At 32.1% G+C, this 21,168-nt stretch overlaps 2 protein-coding genes across 4 annotated transcripts; both read left to right on the top strand.

Moving 5' to 3' along the window:
- Window positions 1-806: 806 nt before the first annotated feature.
- On the top strand, window positions 807-3,409 carry LOC25494285 (uncharacterized). Of its 3 annotated transcripts, none has more exons than XM_024781868.2 (3): window positions 807-1,076; window positions 1,610-1,666; window positions 2,879-3,409. In XM_024781868.2, the coding sequence occupies exons 1-3, from the start codon at window positions 882-884 to the stop codon at window positions 2,888-2,890; spliced, it is 264 nt and encodes an 87-aa protein (XP_024637636.1). In that variant the 5' UTR covers window positions 807-881; the 3' UTR covers window positions 2,891-3,409. The 3 variants fall into 3 exon arrangements, with proteins under 3 accessions (XP_024637636.1, XP_024637634.1, XP_024637637.1); XM_024781866.2 differs by having other exon boundaries at window positions 2,665-3,409; XM_024781869.2 differs by having other exon boundaries at window positions 2,352-3,409.
- A 7,591-nt stretch (window positions 3,410-11,000) lies between these two features.
- LOC11440414 (probable WRKY transcription factor 32) lies at window positions 11,001-16,814 on the top strand. Its single transcript, XM_003610274.4, has 5 exons — window positions 11,001-11,438; window positions 11,516-11,568; window positions 12,637-13,349; window positions 13,466-13,624; window positions 16,122-16,814. The coding sequence occupies exons 1-5, from the start codon at window positions 11,228-11,230 to the stop codon at window positions 16,537-16,539; spliced, it is 1,554 nt and encodes a 517-aa protein (XP_003610322.3). The 5' UTR covers window positions 11,001-11,227; the 3' UTR covers window positions 16,540-16,814.
- The last annotated feature ends 4,354 nt before the right edge of the window (window positions 16,815-21,168 follow it).

Below are 21,168 nucleotides of genomic sequence, written 5' to 3'. Positions count from 1 at the left end.
TCAAATTGATATCATTATAGTAGAGATTCAGTGTTTGAAAGTTGTTGATTCAACTAAAGAATGTTGGCTTTGGCACTCAAGATTTGTTCATTTTGAGTTTTAGGAGCATGAATCAACTTTCTTATGAGAAGTTGGTTTCTCAAAAATGTTGCGGTGGAATCTAACTATTAGAACTGAAAACAAAAGTGCAACAACCTGAAACAATTACTCATTTTTTGGAGGATGAGCAAAAGTGTGTGAAGACAGGTATGCCAAATACTTAAGTTGATAAAGTTGATGAATTTCGGTGGACGTATCTTACTAATTTACATCTTAGGGTGTGTTTGGATTAAGGGTTTAAGAGAGGAAGGGAGAGAAGAGTTCACTTTTAATTTTTAAATTACGAACAACGTAAAATGTTTTTTTTTTAAATAAATTAAATGTTTTTGAAGTATTATATAATCATTTATCACGTTGTTAATTCAATTTTCTATAAATCATTTTATAATGTCCGTAATCTAAAAAAGAAAAGTAAGCCCTCCCCTCCCTTCCCCTTCTAAACCCTCCATCCAAACACACCTTTAGTGTTTTTAAGTGGGTGTAAATTAACATCCCCTTTTTAAAAATCATTTTAGTAAAAATTATATAAGATTAGTTTTTCTCAAAATCTATATTTTTTTCGAGAAATAAGAAGGTAACACATTTACAAGTTAAAACTATTTTTTTTTTAAATGATTTTTACAAACAAATAAAAATAGCTTCAGATTTTTTTAAAAATTTATAAAAAAAATTAAAAATTCTAGGTTGTTTTAACTCAAAATCAAATTTTCCACTAACTCATCTTCTTCTCTTCCACACATAACACATTACCCACCCTTCATATTCTGGTGCTACACAACACAATGTATGTCCCTCTCATGCTAGTTGAGCTGCTGAGTTCGGGGCTGAAAAGATCGCAACTCCACATATCACCATGTCTGACTAAAAACATCACTTTGAACCTGCTGCCGATGCCGGAGTATCCAAAAACCTACCCTCTACAGGCTGGTAACATTCGCAGGAACGGTTACATCGTCATTGAGTCCAGGCCTTGCAAGGTTTTCTCCTTTTCCCTTTCCTCTTTTTCTAGGCCTTGCAGCTTCCAGGTTGAAAATAGTTAACTTAACTTGCAGCTTATACAACGTAAGCATTATGTATAAACTTTTTCTATAACAAAAGATAAAACAAAGTTAATTAGTCTCTTCATTCTTTCTACAACTACTTAAGAGAGCTTATGAAAATAAGCTGAAAACAAATAACTATGTCATTAACTATTTTCACAAGTTCTTCCAAACAATATCGCAAATGCTTATGTCTATAAATAAACTCAAATAAGTCAATCCAAACATACCCTAAGTTTTGAAACAATTTATAAAGATGGACAATAGGGTAATTGGAATTTTAGTTTTGCTGTAATATTTCTTTGTTATTATGATTTTCATTTTCAATCGTGTTAACTTTGTCAATGGAAAAGAACTTCAGTTATTGTTCCTTCATCCCACATTTGTGATGTAAGTCAGCTCTGCCTTCATTTATGTTTTTAATATTATTTTTCTGGTGCATTTCTCAATTATCATTGCTCTTTTTGCAGGTTCCTCATGTGAATCGTGCTGACGATCGGTTGATTGATATTTCTGAAGATGGATCTGTAAGTTTTCTTTTACTTGAGACAGTACCAATAAGAGGGAAATTTAGATGAGACTTTCAAATGGATATAGAAAATGAGAATTATGATACATAGATAAAGGTTTTTTCTAGATTATCTTAGAAGAATGGTGGGTAATTTACCCACCAACCAATGAAAATGAGCAATTTGGTGGTGGGGTCAAGATAGTTCATGGATACCACTTAAAAATGTGCTTATGTGGTTAATGTGTATTGGTTGGGGTAAATTACCCACCATTCTTCCATGGGTACCCTAGTTGTCACCATAGATAAATTGTGCGAAGGTGTTGTTATCTTTATATCTTGAGCAAATAGTCACTTTAGTCCTTGACTCAGGATTAAATACAAATAAATCTCTAACTCTGCACTTCTGTTATCACTTTGGTCATTTTAGTGCTAATTCATTGTTAGGGACCTAACTGATAGTAAGTATGCACAGTTAGGGACCTAACAGTAAGTTGTGTTTAATGGAAGATTAATTTTGAACTAAAGAGAGAATTAGATGACATTTAGGGATTTGAGATTTAAGGAGTTAGGAATTTGATATTCAATTTGAGAATTTTGATTTTTGGTTCGGGGATCAAAGTGATCATTTTCTACTTTCACTTCGGTCCCCGTGACACCTCATATGCGTCATATCATCACCTAACAGTTTTTTTTAACATCAGGAATTAAAGTGATAACGGAAGTGCAGAGTTAAGAACTTATTTGTATTTAATCCTGAGTCAGAGACCTATGTGACAGCGAGATGCAGAGTGAGGAAGCAAAATGACTATTTGCTCTTATATCTGTTGAGGGATGAGGACACTACCATGTCCTAAAAACTGAGATTATGTTTTATGTAAGGTTGCTTTCGAAGATAACAATAGTTTTCTGCCTTGTTTTCCCTACATGAAGAAAGTCAAATATTTCACATTAAATTCTACTTAAGGAATGACTATAATATTTTTCTTTTGACTTTTACATTATGTTTTATGCAAGGTTGTTTTCGAAGATAACAATAGTTTTCTACCATGTTTTCCTGGCTTGAAGAAAGTCAAATATTTCACATTAAATTCTACCAACGGAATGATTGTAACATTTTTCTTTTGACTTTTACTGAAACCTCTATTTTACATTAATTCGAGTTTTCATTAGCACATAAGTAAAAATAAGATGACATTGGGTGCATTTTCTAAAATGTATTTTTCTCAAGTCCAACTGCTGATGTGAAGACTGAAGAGTGAAGACAAACAAGTCCACAACAAGAGACAGGGACAAATTATTATGATATTGTAAGAGTAGTGGAGCATTTATTAACTTACTTGAGTGTTTCTTTCAGGTGAGTCTGTTGACCGATAATGGAAGTACCAAAGATACTCTAGTATTGGGTTTTGTAAATTTGTTATGAATTTATGCCACATATATATTGTGTCTGTAATTTAATTTCTTGCATACCTTCATAGATTAAAGAAGAATTTGCTGAAGGAAAAGATCTTATGGTTGGTGTCGTATCTGCCATGGTCCTAAAAATTGAAATGGTTCTCTGGCCTTGGGAGAAGAGCAGATGTATATTATTTTTAATGTGCTGTCAGTAGTAATTTTTCGAACGTGTACACAATAAACTTGTCACCATGGACTCTAGAGTTTGAACCTCGTAAAACTTGTGGGTGGAGAAGAGTGTAGGAAAATTTAGACATAGAATTATTATAAGGTACATAAATAACAAAAAATATTAACATTAATGGTTTCAAATACTAACTAGAATTAAGAACTTATTGTTTCAAATACTAGAACTTTTCTTAAAGAATATAACCTGCCATTGTTTCTTAACGTCGCAATCTCTCTCTTTTTTTTTTTTTTTAAGAAGATAAAATGGAATATATAACCAAAAGCATGGAAAATCAGTACAAGAAGTGCCAAAAATCAGTTGAAAGAGTATCAAGTTACATCAGAATAATCATAGGATACAAAACAAAAGTGGCCAAGTGCCGAGACCCCTATTACAGATGGATGCCCAAACAAGGTAATGGGTTCAACTAAGATTGAAGTTTAATTTTGTCGAGTAATTGATCAAGAGTGGCCTTCTTTTGGTTAAAGACCCGAACGTTTCTTTCGATCCAAATCACCGAAACACAAGAAGCATTTTTCTTCACATAAGTTACTTTACGGTCTACAAATACAATAGAATAGAGAATAAGTAAACTTATCGATTATTGACTGAGGCGTGCACGAAGCACTGGACTTAAGAGTATTTCACCATCTCGATGCAGTAGGTCTCATAGCTAATACCCTCCAAGATACAAAAGTCACATCTTGCTAGCACCGCACGTGAATTAACAAAGTCTCAGGAACTACTCTTGGATGCTCATGGGAACTTAGTATATATTTGTTATTAGAGACCAAAATTGAAAAGAAGAAATGAAAGTGAGAAAACAAGAGAGATTGAAGTAGCCAGCCTTTTGTCACATACGTATTCTCTCAAAACCATGTTCATCTCTCTCACCCTATCCCCTTTATCACTTGTATATTAAACCAAATTAATATGAGTTGAATAAGCATAGGAATGTAAGGTAAATAAAACGTGCAAGCACATGTGTAGGGAGATTCGAAATATCTTGATACAAAATGTAGGCAGTTGTTTGTATATACTTGCTTTCTTTTATTCATTTAAAGAGTAGACATTTGTCTAATAATTAATAGCAACTCATCCAAAATCAATACACTGCGAGTGGTGATGACTGTTGAAATCTGCATTGCCCTTGATAAGTCAAAATAACGACGCTTCAGCACGGCGGAGGGTGAGAAGGCATAAGAGCAAATAGGATATGATGCAAATTAGAAGTTGATAATGAAAGCTCTTGTCAACAATATTATTATAGCAGGGATTCAGTGTTTAAAAGTTGTTGTTGATTCAACTAAAGAATGTTGGCTTTGGCACTCAAGATTTGTTCACTTTGAGTTTTAGGAGCATGAATCAACTTTCTTCTAATAAGTTGGTTTCTCAAGAATGTTGTGGTGGAATCTAACTGTAACTTAATTAGAACCGAAAACAAAAGTGCCACAACTTGAAACAATTTACTCATTTTCTGGAGGATGACCAAAAGTTGTGTGAAGACATGTAGGCCAAATGCTTAAGTTGATAACGTTGATGATGAATCATCGACGCCAAGAAGAAATACGTGAGCATCTAGCATATTTGATGACTTTGAAGTGTTTGAGAGGGTGAGAATTAGTGCACTATGCATTGTTCCTTTATTCTGAGCCATTAAGTTTGGAAGAGGCTATATGTAAAATATACTCGGAAGCGTGAACAAATCAATAAAGAAAGAATTAAAATGATGTTCTGATGATCAATTAGTTGACATCATGACAAAACCATTAACAATATATAAGTTGTAAGTGGAGCTGTCAAAAATGGGCCGGGCCACAATTTTGAGTCGGGTCGGGCCTCAAAAACTAGTCCAAAAACGCACTTGGGCTTTTTTGGCCCAAACCCATACAAAAATTGGGTCGGGCTGACCCATCGGACTTCGGGCCGGCTCATTATTGCTATTTAATTATATTTTTGTTAAAAAAATAGTATATTTTTGAAAAAAATTAATCAACTATTTTAAAATTTATTAATAAAAATATATTTAAATAAAAATGAATGAATTTAGCTTAAAGTTTATAAATTATTAATTTGATTTAATCGAATGAATAATCTAGAGTTTCATTAATATTCAATGTTAATGTAAAACTTATTTACACTTTTATGTCCATCTAATCATATTTTAGCAAAAAAATAGTGGTGAGTGGCTAATATATTAAAAATGCATAAAAAATTATGAATAAATTTTAAAAGTAAAATATAAACTGGTCGGGGGTCGGGCCATAGAATTTGATGCCCAATTATAAATGGGCTGGGCCGGGCTTGCCCATTTATGTAGTCGGGCCCGGGCCGAGCCACAGTCCATTTGACACCTCTAGTTGTAAGAGATGAAACCATTAGTAAAATTCAATATTGAGATAATTAAGGAAATTAGTCTTCAACTAGTTTTCTAAGAACAAATCTTAATTTCCACCCTTTTCCATTCCCGTGTTCAAGAAACTCAATGATAAGTGTTTACAATTATTTTCCAACCCTAGTTTCTATACCAAAAGAGTCAACCCTTAGCCTTTGATTTTCTAAAGATCTTCCTCTTTTAGTAATCCCTAGTTTGTCTCACTTTTCATCTATTGTTAAATGTTAAAACTGGAAACCAACATCCTTTATTATAAAAGCTACACTTGCCAAGCTGGCATGTTAGCCCTAACTTATCCTCATTTTCCATCCCTATCAACCACTCCCTACATATCAGCCGTATATCTCATAACCTTTCATGTTCCTACATAAACCAATAAACCTATCAGAGTCTTACGATTTAATGAAATTTATGGTATTATCTTTCCAGCTTAATGTAATATCTTTTAATTTCAATGCAATTTATGGTTTTAAAATGTTTCTTCGTTTTGACTATTAGTTTAAATGCAATTTATGGATGATTGTTTACCAGTAATTTATATTGTACCATTATCCTTCATGAAGCCAAAATAATGGTTTTAAAATGTTTCTTCATTTGACTATTAAGCTTTAAATGCAATTTATGGATGAGTGTTTACCAATAATTTAAATTGTATCATCATCCTTCATGGAGCCAAAAAACTTTATTATAAAAGCTACACTTGTCAAGCTGGCATGTTAGCCCTAATTTATCCTCATTTTCCCTCCCTGCCAACCACTACCTACATCTCAGCCGTAGATCTCATAATCTTTCATGTTCCTACATAAACCAATAAACCTATCAGAATCTTACAATTTAATGAAATTTATGGTATTATCTTTATAGCTTAATGTAATATCTTTTAATTTCAATGCAATTATGGTTTTAAAATGTTTCTTCGTTTGACTATTAAGTTTAAATGCAATTTATGAATGATTGTTTACCAGTAATTTATATTGTACCATTATCCTTCATGGAGCCAAAATAATGGTTTTAAAATATTTCTTCATTTGACTATTAAGTTTAAATGCAATTTATGGATGAGTGTTTACCAATAATTTAAATTGTATCATCATCCTTCATGGAGCCAAAAAAATAATGTCAAGGATAAATGCCTACAGAAATTTCTAATTAAGCTTCATAGCATGGTGTCATTACTATAGCGACAATACAACGTCCGCACTAACAAAAGTCGCACTAGCATGGTGTCATTATATAAGAATTAGAAGAATGGTCAACCATTATATAAGAATTTTTTAAATATATTTCAAGATGTTATCCTTTTTTTCTCGATATTCACCTGAATTTCAATTTCTGCTATTGTGTTGCGAATATAATAATCCTATCGCGTGCGTGTCATCGACACTACCGGTGCTATCGAACTGCATTTAATTTTTTGTCAAAATCATATTGAAAAAATTAAAAAATAAGTGTTGCACGTTTTTAAAAAAATAATAACATATACTCCCTCTGGTTATATTTATAAGCAACTTTTACTTTTTCAGATTCATGAAATAAGTGATGTATCTAGACTATATTATATCTTAGATACATTAATTATTTAATGAACCTGCAAAAGCAAAAGTTGCTTATAAATGTGACCGGAGGGAGTAGGTAGTTATATTCAAAAACGTGCAAGTGAATATGCCAAGCTAATGGCATGTGTATTAAATTGCCAATAATATCATTTAATTTTTTAATTATACTCCGTTTCTAAATATAAGCAAAATTAATTTTTTAGGTTCATTCAATTAATGATGTATGTGGTTCATATTATGGACTACATGCATCATTAGTTGAATGAACTTAAAAAGACAAAGTATCTGTTTTGATATGATTAAACGCTATCAAAAGCAGACAAAGGATAATTAAATGATAATATTGGTTAGTTTTCCTTAAATGCATACAGGTTGACTTGCCTTTTGTGTGTTTACCCGATCATTATTGGCAGCCCATTTTTAGGCATGTCAGACGCACCAATATTTATGACATAGATGGAATTGAAAGTCTGTTTTGATTTATGGCTGAAATCATGCATCTCTATAGTCTTAAGTTTTAGTTTAGCTTTCAAATCTCATAACAGCCCATTTTTAGGCATGGATGGCGCACCAACATTTATGATATAGAGGGAATTGAAATAGTTTTTGATTTATGGCTGAAATCATTCATCTCTATAGTCTTAAGTTTTACTCTATTTTTCAAACCTCATAACATCCCATTTTTTAGCATGACAAGCGCACCAACATTTATGATATAGAGGGAATTGAAATAGTTTTTTTTTTTTTTTGGGCAGAAATCATGCATCTCTATAGTCTTAAGTTTTAGCGATGTTAATAGCTTTCAAGTCTCATACACCACTAATAGCGATGTTAAAATTCCTTTCAAATTTCAAAGAAGACCATTTCCAATATCTGTTTCATTTGCCATGACAATCAACAAGAGTCAAGGGCAATCACTTAAAAGTGTTGGAATTTATTTGTCGAGTCCTGTGTTTTCGCATGGTCAGTTGTACGTTGCAATCTCAAGATTCATTTCAAAACAAGGATTGAAAATACTAATCGTTGATGGAGATGGAAAGAATATTGATATGACCTCAAATGTTGTTTATCACGAAGTCTTTCGTAATGTATCTTGATGATTAAAGTTCACACTTTTTTTTTTATGTATGCTACCATTTCATTTTGTTGCTATTGTTGTCGTAGAAGGGAACATGTTTTTAAATTTTGTTAAAACTTCTATTAACTATATATGTTTACAGTGTTGTGACTTATTCGTTTAACTTCTTCTCGATATGACCCATACGATAGCACGGGTCAAGAGTCTAGTATATATATATATATATATATAGGCATCACTCAACTTGTTTTGCACTTGAAGAAATAACCTTTGTGTACTACATGACTTGTCAAACAAGTGAAACAACTGTCTTGTCTTTTACTTCAAGAAATAACCTTGCAGCCCATATGCTTTCATAAGCAAGAAAACCACCTTATATTTATGTTTTCTTGATTCAAATTATTTGGGAGCCAAGAAACAAAATTCCAAGATTTTGAGTCACACACAACAATTCTCTCCCTCGACTCTAAATCAACGATGACGCCACTTTAACCATCAACCACCTTGATCCTTACCCTTTATCCAACTACGATATGTAGTCCCGCAAGCTTTCACGTTTACCTCTTCAAATCTCATAATGCCTTCTACCCTCTTGAAGAGTAGTTAGTTCCACAAGTTTTCACCATAACTTCTCTTGAATATCTCCTTGAAATTTTAAGGTAATCTCGTAAGTCATGTCATACCTTCTTCGACCTCATGAGTGCACATCTTTATCTTCTTGAAGAATTTCTTGCTCTCAACTAGAACATAACACACAAGGACTCATTTATAACAAATACAAGGTTTATCTCTTTTATAGATAAATTTAATAGAATGATGTGAGTCTATTTGATGAAAATTAAATGTGAAGCACTGTAAATGTTTAAGAGATTCAAGCTAGTTGTTGAAAAATAGAATGAGAAGTGCATCAAGATATCGAGGATTGGTGGAGAATACACCTCAAATGATTTCAAAGCTTTGTGTGAATCATATGGAGTCCAAAACGAGGTTACTGAGAGTTGAAATATGACAATTCTCAATATGGCAATAAGCATGTTGAGAAATAAAGCTTTGCCATGTTAATTTTGGGGAGAAGTAGTTGCTCTTGCATTGTACATTTCGAACAAGTGTCCTACATAGAGGCTACATGGTACAATTCTAGGTAAGGTGTGGAATGAAAATAAAATAAGTCTTCAGTGATTCAATTGAAGTTGTTTGGATAGGTAAGTTATAAGCATGTACCAGATCAGTAAAGGAGAAAGCTACAAGACAAGAGTAAAGCAATGATATGTGTTGGATATCATCCAACAAGTGCTTATAGACTTTTGTTCCAATAAAAGAGAACATTTGTATCAACATGAATGTAATTGTGGTGGAATCTAAATGTTGGGATTGAAAACAAAAGTGCAACAACTTGAAACAATTACTCATTTTCTGGAGGATGACCAAAAGTTGTGTGAAGACTTGTATGCCAAATACTAAAACCGATAACGTTGGTGATGAATCATCAAGGCCAAGATCGAATATGTAAGTATCCATCATATTTGACGACTTTAAGTGTTTGATGTTAATGTGATAGGAAGTGATGATGAATTATTGGAATTTGTAGTGTTTCTTTGTTCTCAACCACTAAGCTTGGAAGAAGCCATGGGAAGAAAAAACTTGGAAGCGTGATTAATTTAATAGAGAAAGAATTAAACCAAATGTTTTGAAGTTCGAATGATTATAAATTAATTGACATCATGATAGAACCATTAATATAGAGAACTTTAAAACTATATTAATGGATATTGTCATTTATTTTAAGAAATATAGATGATCTTAACTCTTCAATTAAATGTAAACATTTTAAGTGCAGTTTTTTTAATGAAAAAATTGACTTAGAGTGTGTTTGGATGGGGTAATTGAGAAATTTTAATGAATTTAAAATTCAAGGGAATTCAAATGATTCAATTCAATTGCTTTCATTCTTAAATGTTATTGTTTGGATGAAGTAATAAAAAAAATTATTGTCATCATTTTTGGGCAACTTTTATAAATTTTATTTTTTTTGGCCAAATTTGAAAAATAAATTTAGGGGTCAATTTAAAATTTTCAAAAAATTGAGGGGTCAAATTATAATTTGTGGAGAATTTGAGGGTCAATTTGCAATTTTTTATAAATTTATAGGGGTCAAATTTAAATTTTAGAAAATTTGATGATCAAATTGCAAAATTTGTAAATTTATAACAATGAAGAATTTTGAAATTCTTAACTTTCAGGTGTCATTTGAAATTCTTTAAATTTAACTTGAACAAAATACTTCATAAATTTCGATCATTTTAAAAAAATTTCAAATTATTATTCAAACAATAATGGATTTCACATCAAAGTAATTGAATTCCCTCAAAACATTCTTTCATCCAAACACACTCTTAACACTCTTAAAATGTGTTAAAAGTTGTTACAGTTAGTAGTTAGTTATGGATTATCACGATGATACTCATGTATAAATAAGGAATACAAGTAGTAACATGAGATTATTCTTCTCTAATTTTGTTTTGTTTGTGTCATCGTCAATTGTTATATTGAAGGATTAAAGTGTGATTAGGTTAGAAAAAGCAAAAGATAGAGAGGAAAAGGGAAGTCAAAAGAAGCAGTAAGCATTAATTGACTAACGGCGTCAACAGAGACACGACGAATTACTAACGGAAAAACAAACAGCGTGTATTACTCCTACAACCTGGTACGAACGAGAAAAGAGAATCATATGAAAAGTTAGGAGAATGAACGAGAAACACCTGAGTAGTGAGTGAGTGAGTCAATGTTAGTCAAACACACACACACTCTCACACATAAACCGTGGAAATTCAACAAACACTAAACTCGTTTAGCTTTTTGCATTAATCGATTAACAAAAAAAGTTCTCTTTCTCTAGAAGCTTCTCTTTCTGCGTCTAAGTTTCCATGGCTGAGCATCGCGTCTCTGAAGCTCTCCCTGTGGGACCCACTCAGCTTCCCCCAGAACAACAAAAAGCTCAAGAGATAAAGGAACCAGTCGGTGAATCACCGTTAGCTACCCAGTCGCAGAAAAGCGAATTACCGAGTTCTGATGAAAATTCGAATTCAGAAACCCTAATTGCTTTTCCATCTTCGGTTTTGGATCAACCGAGTTTCGGTACGCCTCAATTTCAACTTTTTCAGCAAAATATTTTTGTTTAGAAAAAATTGTGAATTTTTTTGTTGATTTCACAGATGTGCAAGGAATCCCTGATACTCTGAGTTCTGTTGCCAAATCCGAAATTAAGGTTTGAGAATTTGTTGTACCGAATTTTACTTTATTACTGTGTTATATTATTGAAATAGATTTTAGTTATATGTGCGATCATTCAATTTTGTGATTTTTTTATCTAGAATTTTTAATTTTTAGTTTTTTTATTTTATTTTATACTTTGCTTGATCATTTACGGTAGTTGCTTGTGGTAGGGCATGGTTATAATTGGGGAATTCGACCTTGAAAAGTTTGATTAGGGGTTTTGAATGTAATACCCTTACGTGGAAACTGTGTAGTGTTCACTGAAAATTTTGAAACAAATTAATTACTCTTCTTTTTATTCTAGATCTAAGAATAACACAGATAAATACTATTGGTTTCTGCTTTATAGATTATGAACTTGGAATCTGGATTGAAAATGATTGTTAAATGCTCCTATTTTTGGGGTTTAGGACTTATGAAAGTTATTATAGGAAAAGACTTACCGGGAATTCTGTTTCCATTTTCGGTCTATGCCTTAGAAGCTTCAGCTTAATCATGAACATGCGTGTCAATACGCAGATTGACTGATCCGATTAAAAGGAGGAATGGAATTACATAAATTTTGAAAGAAAATGAGATGCAACGACCAGGCTCTCTGGCTACAAAGTGATCCAAAATCACATAAAAGTTGAATTACTTGCTGCATTTAATGATAGACTATATCCAAAATTGAGACTTCAAGTTTTACGTAACTCATTTATGATCTTCGTGAAGATTCTTAGGATTCTTTTTTCCCAGTAGCTTAAAAGCTGAATTCTGAATTTTAACACTGGCATATGATGTACCAATGAAATGTCTTTTTTTTTTTTTTTTTGAAATAATCTGGTAGCGCATTTATTAGTACAAAATTTACAGTTTTCAATCGCCAGAGATATACATTTCTTGAGTTTTCATCAAACAAATTAGGCTTTGTAGTAATATTTGATTGCTTTTCTTGAATGAACAATTCCCAAGACAAGGCAATATTTCTTCAATCAAATTAAGCATAAAAAAGTTGCATGTTATGTACATCTCAAGGTATTTGATTTCTTTAGCACTAAATAGGCCATTTCATGCTCAGGAAACGGTTGGACCTCCTGAAAATGAAAAGGAAGTTGCTAAAAGTGAAGCTGCCCAGGAACCTTCAGCTCAGGCCGAATATCAGATTCAAGTGACTGTGTCTTTAACTCCACCGTCTGAACTATCCCCAAATTCTGTTGCAAAATCTTTTTCATCCGTTCCTAGTCCAACCATACAAATACAGAATATGTCTCCTCCAAACGTTAGTAATACGCCTGTGGCAGAAGTAAACAAAAAAAATACTTCTGGTGGTAGAGCCTTGTCTTCTGTTTCTGTTCCAAGGACACCATCATCTGATGGATTCAACTGGCGGAAATATGGGCAGAAGCAAGTTAAGAGTCCTACTACAGGTTCTCGAAGCTATTACAGGTGTACTCAATCAAACTGTTGTGCTAAGAAGATTGAATGCTGGGATCATTCAGGTCATGTGATAGAGACTGTTTATAAAAGTGAGCACAGTCATGATCCCCCACGGAAGATTAGTTCCATTAGGGAAAGTAAGTTTGCGCCCTCCAACGAACCAACTGCAGAGAACAGTGTTTTAGTGAAGCCTGCCGATGCTCTGAAAGATTCTGATCCATCCACATCTTCCAAAGCTCAAGAAGAAACACCTTGCAGCTCTGACAAGAAACTACAAAACTCATCTGATATCAATGGTAATGGTAAAATAGTTTTGAACGAGGAACATGTTGACGAGCCAGATCCAAAACGAAGGCAAGTCCGCGTGTGAAATCATATTATTTATCAACAAAGCTTAAACAATAAGCCCATTTATTTTAATTGTGGCAGGATATAATGATTTATGTTCTCTCATTTAATTTGATAACCAGAAAGGATAAAGGCGACTTGGTTCACTCAGATTCTCCTGTAAAACCTGAAAAGAAACCCAAGTTTGTTGTACATGCAGCAGGAGATGTGGGGATATCTGGTGATGGATACCGATGGCGCAAGTATGGACAGAAAATGGTGAAGGGTAACCCACATCCCAGGTAAAGGTCTTTATCCACAAGCCAAGTATGCATAATTTCTGTTTCCTTTTGTTCTTGATATGAATCGCATTGTTGCATTGATGAATCAGTATCTTTAGTTGAATATTATGAAAGTTGAGTTTAGGTATAACAGTGTTTAATTTTTCAAAATAAATAAAAAATATAAAACTCCAATAAAAAAGTTGCAAGCTGCATTTATTTCTTGTAAGCAGTTTGAAAAATGACAAGAAGGCCAAGATCTTATTCAAGCTGGTGCCCTTTTTTTTTTTTTCTTTTTCTGCTTAAGCGACTTTTTAAAATATTGTTCATAAATTTGTATGGATGGAGATTCACTTACATTAAGAGTAATTTTTGTCACAGTTAATCTTCTTAAAAATTCTTTGTATACATTAAATATTTTCAATTAAGTTGCTGAATATTGTCATATTATCTTAATGATTATGCACACCAAATTCTAGATAAATTTGACTTATGTAGTTATTTTATAGTTGACATTTATTTTTATTTCACAAATATTTCATGCCTTAAGTTTAATTTATTTGATAAAGCATCAAATATCTTTTGAATTTTATGAAATTTGTAAACTAGATAAATGAAGCTTGCAACTTTTTAGTTTTGAAGGCACTTGTATTTTGTGCATGTTTATATTTGGCTTATTTTATGCTTAGAATGTGTCTAAAATAGAAATATTGCTAAGAGAGCTTTTAGCTAGAAAGCTGATTTTTTTAAAGTTAAGCTAAAACAAATATGGACAAATTAATACATGAATGGCCATGAGTCTTAAATTAATACATGAAAGGTTTAGACAAATTACTATAGCCCTATAGGCCAGCTTATGAAAAAGAGGCTAAGGTAAGTTGGTAAATTTTATGTTAAACTTAGACCAGTCACTGGCGGAGCATGGATGATAATATATAAATGTTAAGGAATATATAAATGTAAATGTGTTGGACAAATAATGTGTAATTTGTATCGTGGTGTTAATTAATGAAAAGTTTTAGATAAATTACTATAGCCTATTGGTTAAATTGCGAAACCAGAGGCTTAGGTAAGTTGGGAAATATTGTGTTAAACTGAGACCAGTAGAGGGGGGTCAATTTGTTATGGAATATACATGTAAATATGTCACACAAATAATGTGTAACTTGTATCGTGGTATAGTGGTTTAATCCACTTGTTTCTTACTTTGAATTACGGGGTTTGAATCTTGGGCCTACCATTTTTCCTCAAGAAAATACACTGGAAATGCAAAAATGCGCTTAAAAGGAGTCGACTCCAAGTCCCCGTCCTCCTTGCAAAACTAGCTTAGCAACTAGACTGCCGTAAACTTCTATGAATGTAACCATATGATGTGTTGATGTCAAGGTTTTACAACTCGAGAGTTTACCTCAACTCGTTTTAGCTATGTAAACTCGAATCGTAAACTCGACTCGTAAACTCGTACGAGTTTACCTAAAATTAAATTATATAAAATTTATTATATATATATATAACATATGTAAGCTAATATTTAAACAAAACATAACCAATTAAGCACATTTAAATAATAAACTCTTAACAATAAAAAACAAAATTTATCAGTACATTTAAACTCTATTTCATCTTCAGTTGTAACTTTAACTTCAATTGTTCCATTTTCTCATTTAAATACTTGAGCAAGTAATATATTTGAATGATTTCAAATCAATCAATAATAACAAGCTTCTGAATGCATTCCCTAAAATTCAATGTATGTCATTGTCACGCATTGGCATTGGCGTAGCTTCTGTACATAACAAGCATGGAAAAAACGAGTTATGTTAACTGTAAAGGCAACATTTCAGCACTTTGGGATTGAAAAAAGAATTGGATTTTGAAAGAAAATGAGACAAAAAAAAATACCAAAAAAATATAAAAATTCAAAGGTAAACTCGGACGAGTTTACACGAGTTTACCGAGTTTAACACGTGTTAACTCGGTCAAACACGTCAAACTTTCCGATTTCACCAAAAACCGAGTTTACCTCCGAGTTTACATGTTTTTGCCACCTAAAAATGTAAACTCGGGCGAGTTAGGTGGCAAAAACGTAAACTCGATTTGTGGAACAGTGGTTGATGTTGGACATTCGCACATGCTGAACATCAGACACATCCGCATCCTTAATTCGAGGCGTCAGTGCTAGTGTGCTACATGGATATGTACATAGATAGAATAAAAAACTTGGGGGAGCCGTGACTTCCATCTGTACCTCAAGATATGTCACTGACCACTGTTTCCATCCCCTGTTCTACAAAATGTATCTATCCATCATGGTAGCATTATGTATCCGTGGAAACAGAGCTGTATCTTCAAGAAAATGTATCCGAACAAAATTATTTGTCAAACTGATTTTTCGGCTTTTTCTTCTTCCTGTTTATATGAATGATATTAAAGCTCACTTTTTTCTTTTTACAGATTGTTGGTTTTCTTTTTAAGTTTTCGTTAATTTTCCATTGAAATTTTTTCCTTTTCTTATCAGAAACTACTACAGATGCACTTCTGCTGGATGTCCTGTTCGAAAGCACGTTGAGACTGCCGTGGACAGCTCAGATGCTGTCATCATAACTTACAAGGGTGTACATGATCATGACACTCCTGTGCCGAAGAAACGACATGGTCCACCGAGTGCTCCTCTTGTGGCTGCTGCAGCACCTGCCTCCATGAATAATTTGCAGTGCCCACCAAGTGCTCCTCTTGTGGCTGATGCAGCACCTGCCTCATTGAATAATTTGCAGTTGAGTAAACCAGACTCGCCGCAAAATCAGAAAATTTCTACTCAATGGTCAGTGGACACAGAAGGAGAACTAACTGGGGAAGCCAAGGACCTTGGGGGTGAGAAAGCAATAGAGTCAGCTCGAACACTTCTGAGCATAGGTTTTGAAATCAAGCCTTGCTGAATTCATCATTCAGAAACCATGCAGTTGTAATATATAAATTAGATAGCCGGTCTCTTGTAATTTCTCACGGCTTCATGTGTTTATCCTTTATTCTTGTTTCCTGGTTTTTTCTCATGTAGGCTTTAGTGGAACAGTTTGTGTGTATTTATTTGCATGTACATCCGTTCAGCTTGTCTGAAAAGGTTTGCTAGTAGTGGAACAAATATAGAATTGATTGGCATAATCTATTTACATGGTAATGGGGACAAGTGTAGTATGACAGTGTTATCATTTTATTACCACCCAAATTATTCGATATGAAGATAATGGCGGTGACTGCTCAAACATATATTGAACAAAAACGTTTTATGATTGGTATGGAATGCAAAAACACAAATTCCAATTCTAATCTCATACAGAAAATCAAATATTATTTCCATGATAATGTTTTTGTATTTACATCTTTTATTTAACTCGAGAGCAATGCTACTTCGTACGAATATTAAGCTAACGAGAAAGGTAACCACTAACCAGAATAAAGGTAACTATTGCTATTCGCACGACTGCTTTCATTCACATTCAATTTCTTTTTGCTAATTGCTTTTTCTTTTTTAATCAAAATAAAGGTAAATAAATTTACTAAATATTTTTTACTTGGTTTTTTATGGATTCATTCCACTGAATGTAATTCTGTTTGGGATGAATAAATGTTTTGTCACAAAAATTGTTACAAAATGATTGCTTAAATATCATTTTTCAATGAATAAATAATTTATTCTGGTGTGTCTTTGACTGATTCTAACACTACCTTCCTGAATTTTTTATTCTGGAGTAGTGAACTTGAGAAGAAGAAAAAATTCTGTCATATTCAATTGTTATTTAATTCAACTATAATTCATTAGACTATTTAAAATCCGACTAAAATCTTAATTCAGATTTTTTATTTTTTTTTTATCTTTTTCGGCTAACAAATTAATTAATTTTATGTGTAAATAATGTTTAGTTTTTATTTGGGATGTTCAATTCAATGCCGTTAAAATAAAAATTGCAAAGTGATCCAAAAAACCGCACAAATCTAAATATTATTAGATATTTTTAAATCTTTTGTCAAAACTGGTCAGCATTATCTTTTTAAAATTGAATGAACAAAACCAAACAATATATAGACAAGTAGAATATAATAATAACCTTCCACCAAAAAAATAAATGCTATACTTTTTTTTTTCTGGCTATATAGAACGAATTCGTGACAATAGAGTGATATGGCTTAGTTGGTTAATAATCTTCAAGACAAATTGTCGTGAAACAATTCTAAGTCACCGTCGAACTTTAAATTATTAGGTCTTTTCTTTTTAAAACTAAAGGATTAACATAAAAAATATGATCGGTTAAAAAGAATTAAATTAATGATACTAATTTCAATAAATAACATATTCTAAATAATCTAAGTCGGAATTCAATGTGTTGAAGAGTTTAATTTTATTTATTTTTTGCTAATATAGAGTTTAACCCATTTGGTCGGACCTAACTCACTTGTATAACTTTTTTAAGGGACTTATACTTATTATTTGTAACTAACTGCTATGATAACCAATGGATTATGTGCATGAATGATTATTTAATCTCCACTCTTGTTTATTTCTTGTACCAAAGTGAATCATATTATTCTTTCTCCCCAAATTCTTGTATAAAAACAAAAACTCTCTTCCTTAATCTGGTATGTTCTCGAGATTAATGATTTGAGGAATATTGGTGATTCATGGTTGGTTTGGGCACTCGACAAAACTTGGGTATTTCTTATGCTAGTGGGTATCAAAATTTGGTATACAATAATTATCATTATTAAACTTCGTTTGGCCCAGCTTTTTTGTAGCATAGAAGCTACTTTACGCTTAAAGTTAAAAATAAATGCTTTAGAAGTAAAGCTAAAATTGTTTGATAAATTAATTTTGTTGTTGCGAGAAGCTAACTTTAAAAGTGAAAAATATTTGGTAAATAAATGTTTTAAAAACTTGATCTTATAATACATAATTATTAAAGAGTGAAATATTGTAAAATTAAAACATTTTTTTCGATGATTTTAAATTTGAAACATAGCTTCTTTAAAAAATATATTAACTTTTAGTAGTAATTTTTTTACGGATGTGTAGTTGTGCTAATTATTATTTTGAGGGTAAAAATAATTGTTCTACTTTTATTTTTTAGAAGAATTATTTTACTTTTTTTTTTTTTGAGCTTAAGCCATTTCATTCATAATTAAGAATTATTTTACTATTGATGCCTGAAGTTTTGTTCTACAATTCATAATGTTCAGTTTTTATTATTTAAATTTCAAACTATTTAAGTCAAAAAAAGAACTATAAACTATCTGAACGATTAATATGCATGTGTCCAGTAAAATAAAGAAAAAAATAATATGCATGTGACACAAAGAAAAATTAATACTCTAAAAAAAACAAGAAGAAAAATTAATATGCATGTGACGAAAGAAAAAGGTCAGTGATATATGTTGCTGAAATGTTTGTCAAAAAAAATATATATATTGCTGAAATGTAAGATCATTAGCCTGCGGGAATCGAATAGTGGTCTGCTACAAAAAGCTCGCATATGCTTGCCAAAAGTTCCTATCAACAGCTTGTTAGGAAGCGCTTTTCTGCATGTTTTTCTTTGCATTCTTTAAGCTACTTTTTCTATTAAGGGCTTCTAGTGAAAATTGTTTGGCCTGACTTCTTCTCTTAAGGAGAAGAAAAGTCTAAAATAAGCTAGGTCAAACACTACCTTAGTTGTTTAATCTACGATTTAACTGTTTGTTTATTGAGAATGTCAACAAGTCAACAGCACAACTGCAGTAAAGGGTGAACCTCGTCATGTAGATTAGTCGTTGGTTGAGTTAGATGTTGAAGTTCCAACAAAACAAAAATAGGTAAAAAAACACGTTTTACATAAAACAAAGGGATGTGTTATATTTCGCGAGAGAAAATTCACGACAACATCACGAAAGCTCACATACTTTCAATTCAACACATGCTAAAGCTAAACCACACCCACCTGATATATATACCATTAGTCCATTAGCCACATTTACATAAACGATTACTTAGCAATGTTTATGGTTGTTAAATTGTTAATTTCTATGTCTTGTAAGTATAACTCACATGGTAAAAAATCGCAAGACATTTGATGTATATGGATGCGATTTCCCATTTTTTTAGCACTCAATGAGCGTAAATTTCACAATTACTCTTTCAAATTAAAAAAAAAAGTTATGTTTCAAGGGGTAAAGTTACACAAACACACATTTTGATCAATAAAATTGAATGAGTTTTAAATTTGTCCTGAAATTTATATATTAGGAAACAACGAAGCCACCCTAACAAATTATACCCTACAGTTTTGATTAGGCATTCAATTCCATACTACTAGACCATAATAAAAACAAGGCTTAATTGCACTTTTGGACCTCTATCTTTCTAAAAGTTGCGGTTATGGACCCCTAACTAATTTAAATACAAAACAACCCCCTATGTTTTGATTCTTTGGCAGTTTTGGACCCCTAAGGCAAAAAATAAAATAAAATATTGAAACGTGGCACCTCACTTAGGGTGCCACGTCAGCGTTGACCGAGTCAACAATGGATTGGGGGTCCAAAACTGCCAAAGAATCAAAACATAGGGGGTTGTTTTGTATTTAAATTAGTTAGAGGTCCATAACCGCAACTTTTGGAAAAATAGGGGTCCAAAAGTGCAATTAAGCCTAAAAACAACAATAAACATAAGCTTGAATAAACTTTATCTATCTTTTCTTTTCGAGTGAATACATATTGTGATTTATGAGAAAAATTGAGCCTCAATTTGGTCACTAAAAGATACTCAATTTTTCCTTAAAAAAAAAAAAAACATACTCAATTTTTAGTCGCAAAAATAATAAACCGAGAAAGTTTTTTTTTTTTTTTTGACAAACCGAGAAAGTTTTTATTCTCATTCTTACTTTTATACAAAAATTGTTTTATTGTGTGTTGGTCTATACATTTATTTACTCTTTATATGTGTTTCTAGTGAGTTCTATATTCATTCTATGATGCTAAGGCAGATGAAGGAAAAAATGCATTTGAGTAAAAAATTAGTTGATCCAAACAACAAATTTCGTAAATAAAGTGAATTAAAATAAAGAATTTGAATTTTAAGAAATCTTAATTTCCATCCTTCAAAAACAAAAAATCTTAATTTTCTTTTTTTTTCAGAGCGTAATTTCCCTTTATTAATTACCCATTCGTAACACTCTCCATGATTACTTAGAGTATAGGACAAAGATTACGTATGGCGTGCGGAGATATTATAAATTGCAAATCTAATCTCAAACAGAAAATCAAAGTATTAGGTAGGTATGGACTATGATGGTACTAATGATTATTTAATCTCTACAATTGTTTATTTCTTGTACCATAGTGGCTAAGTGGGTCATATTATTCCTTCTAACCCAAAATTCTCCCTTCCTTAATCTGGTAATGCACTCGAGATTAATGATTGATGGTTGGTTTGTTTGGGTACTCGACAAAACTTGGATATCTCTTATGCTAGTAATAGTATGGTTTTCGAAACTTGGTATAAAATAATGATCATTCACTCACCTGGGATTAGAGGCGTCAAAACC

This window comes from Medicago truncatula, chromosome 4 (genome assembly GCF_003473485.1).
Source record: "Medicago truncatula cultivar Jemalong A17 chromosome 4, MtrunA17r5.0-ANR, whole genome shotgun sequence".
Classification (NCBI taxonomy): domain Eukaryota; kingdom Viridiplantae; phylum Streptophyta; class Magnoliopsida; order Fabales; family Fabaceae; genus Medicago; species Medicago truncatula.
Note: the sequence above shows the minus strand (reverse complement) of the source record. Positions and strands in the feature narration are given on the sequence as shown.

What these genes read in the sequence shown, in the direction of transcription:
- LOC25494285 (XM_024781866.2), top strand. Translation starts at nt 882, where the DNA reads ATGTATGTCCCTCTCATGCTAGTTGAGCTGCTGAGTTCGGGGCTGAAA. An exon ending in TTGAGTCCAGGCCTTGCAAG is followed by an intron (nt 1,077 to 1,609) that starts GTTTTCTCCTTT and finishes CTCTTTTTGCAG; the next exon opens with GTTCCTCATGTGAATCGTGC. An exon ending in ATATTTCTGAAGATGGATCT is followed by an intron (nt 1,667 to 2,664) that starts GTAAGTTTTCTT and finishes GTTTTATGCAAG; the next exon opens with GTTGTTTTCGAAGATAACAA.
- LOC11440414 (XM_003610274.4), top strand. Translation starts at nt 11,228, where the DNA reads ATGGCTGAGCATCGCGTCTCTGAAGCTCTCCCTGTGGGACCCACTCAG. An exon ending in GAGCCAGATCCAAAACGAAG is followed by an intron (nt 13,350 to 13,465) that starts GCAAGTCCGCGT and finishes TTTGATAACCAG; the next exon opens with AAAGGATAAAGGCGACTTGG. An exon ending in AAGGGTAACCCACATCCCAG is followed by an intron (nt 13,625 to 16,121) that starts GTAAAGGTCTTT and finishes TTTTCTTATCAG; the next exon opens with AAACTACTACAGATGCACTT.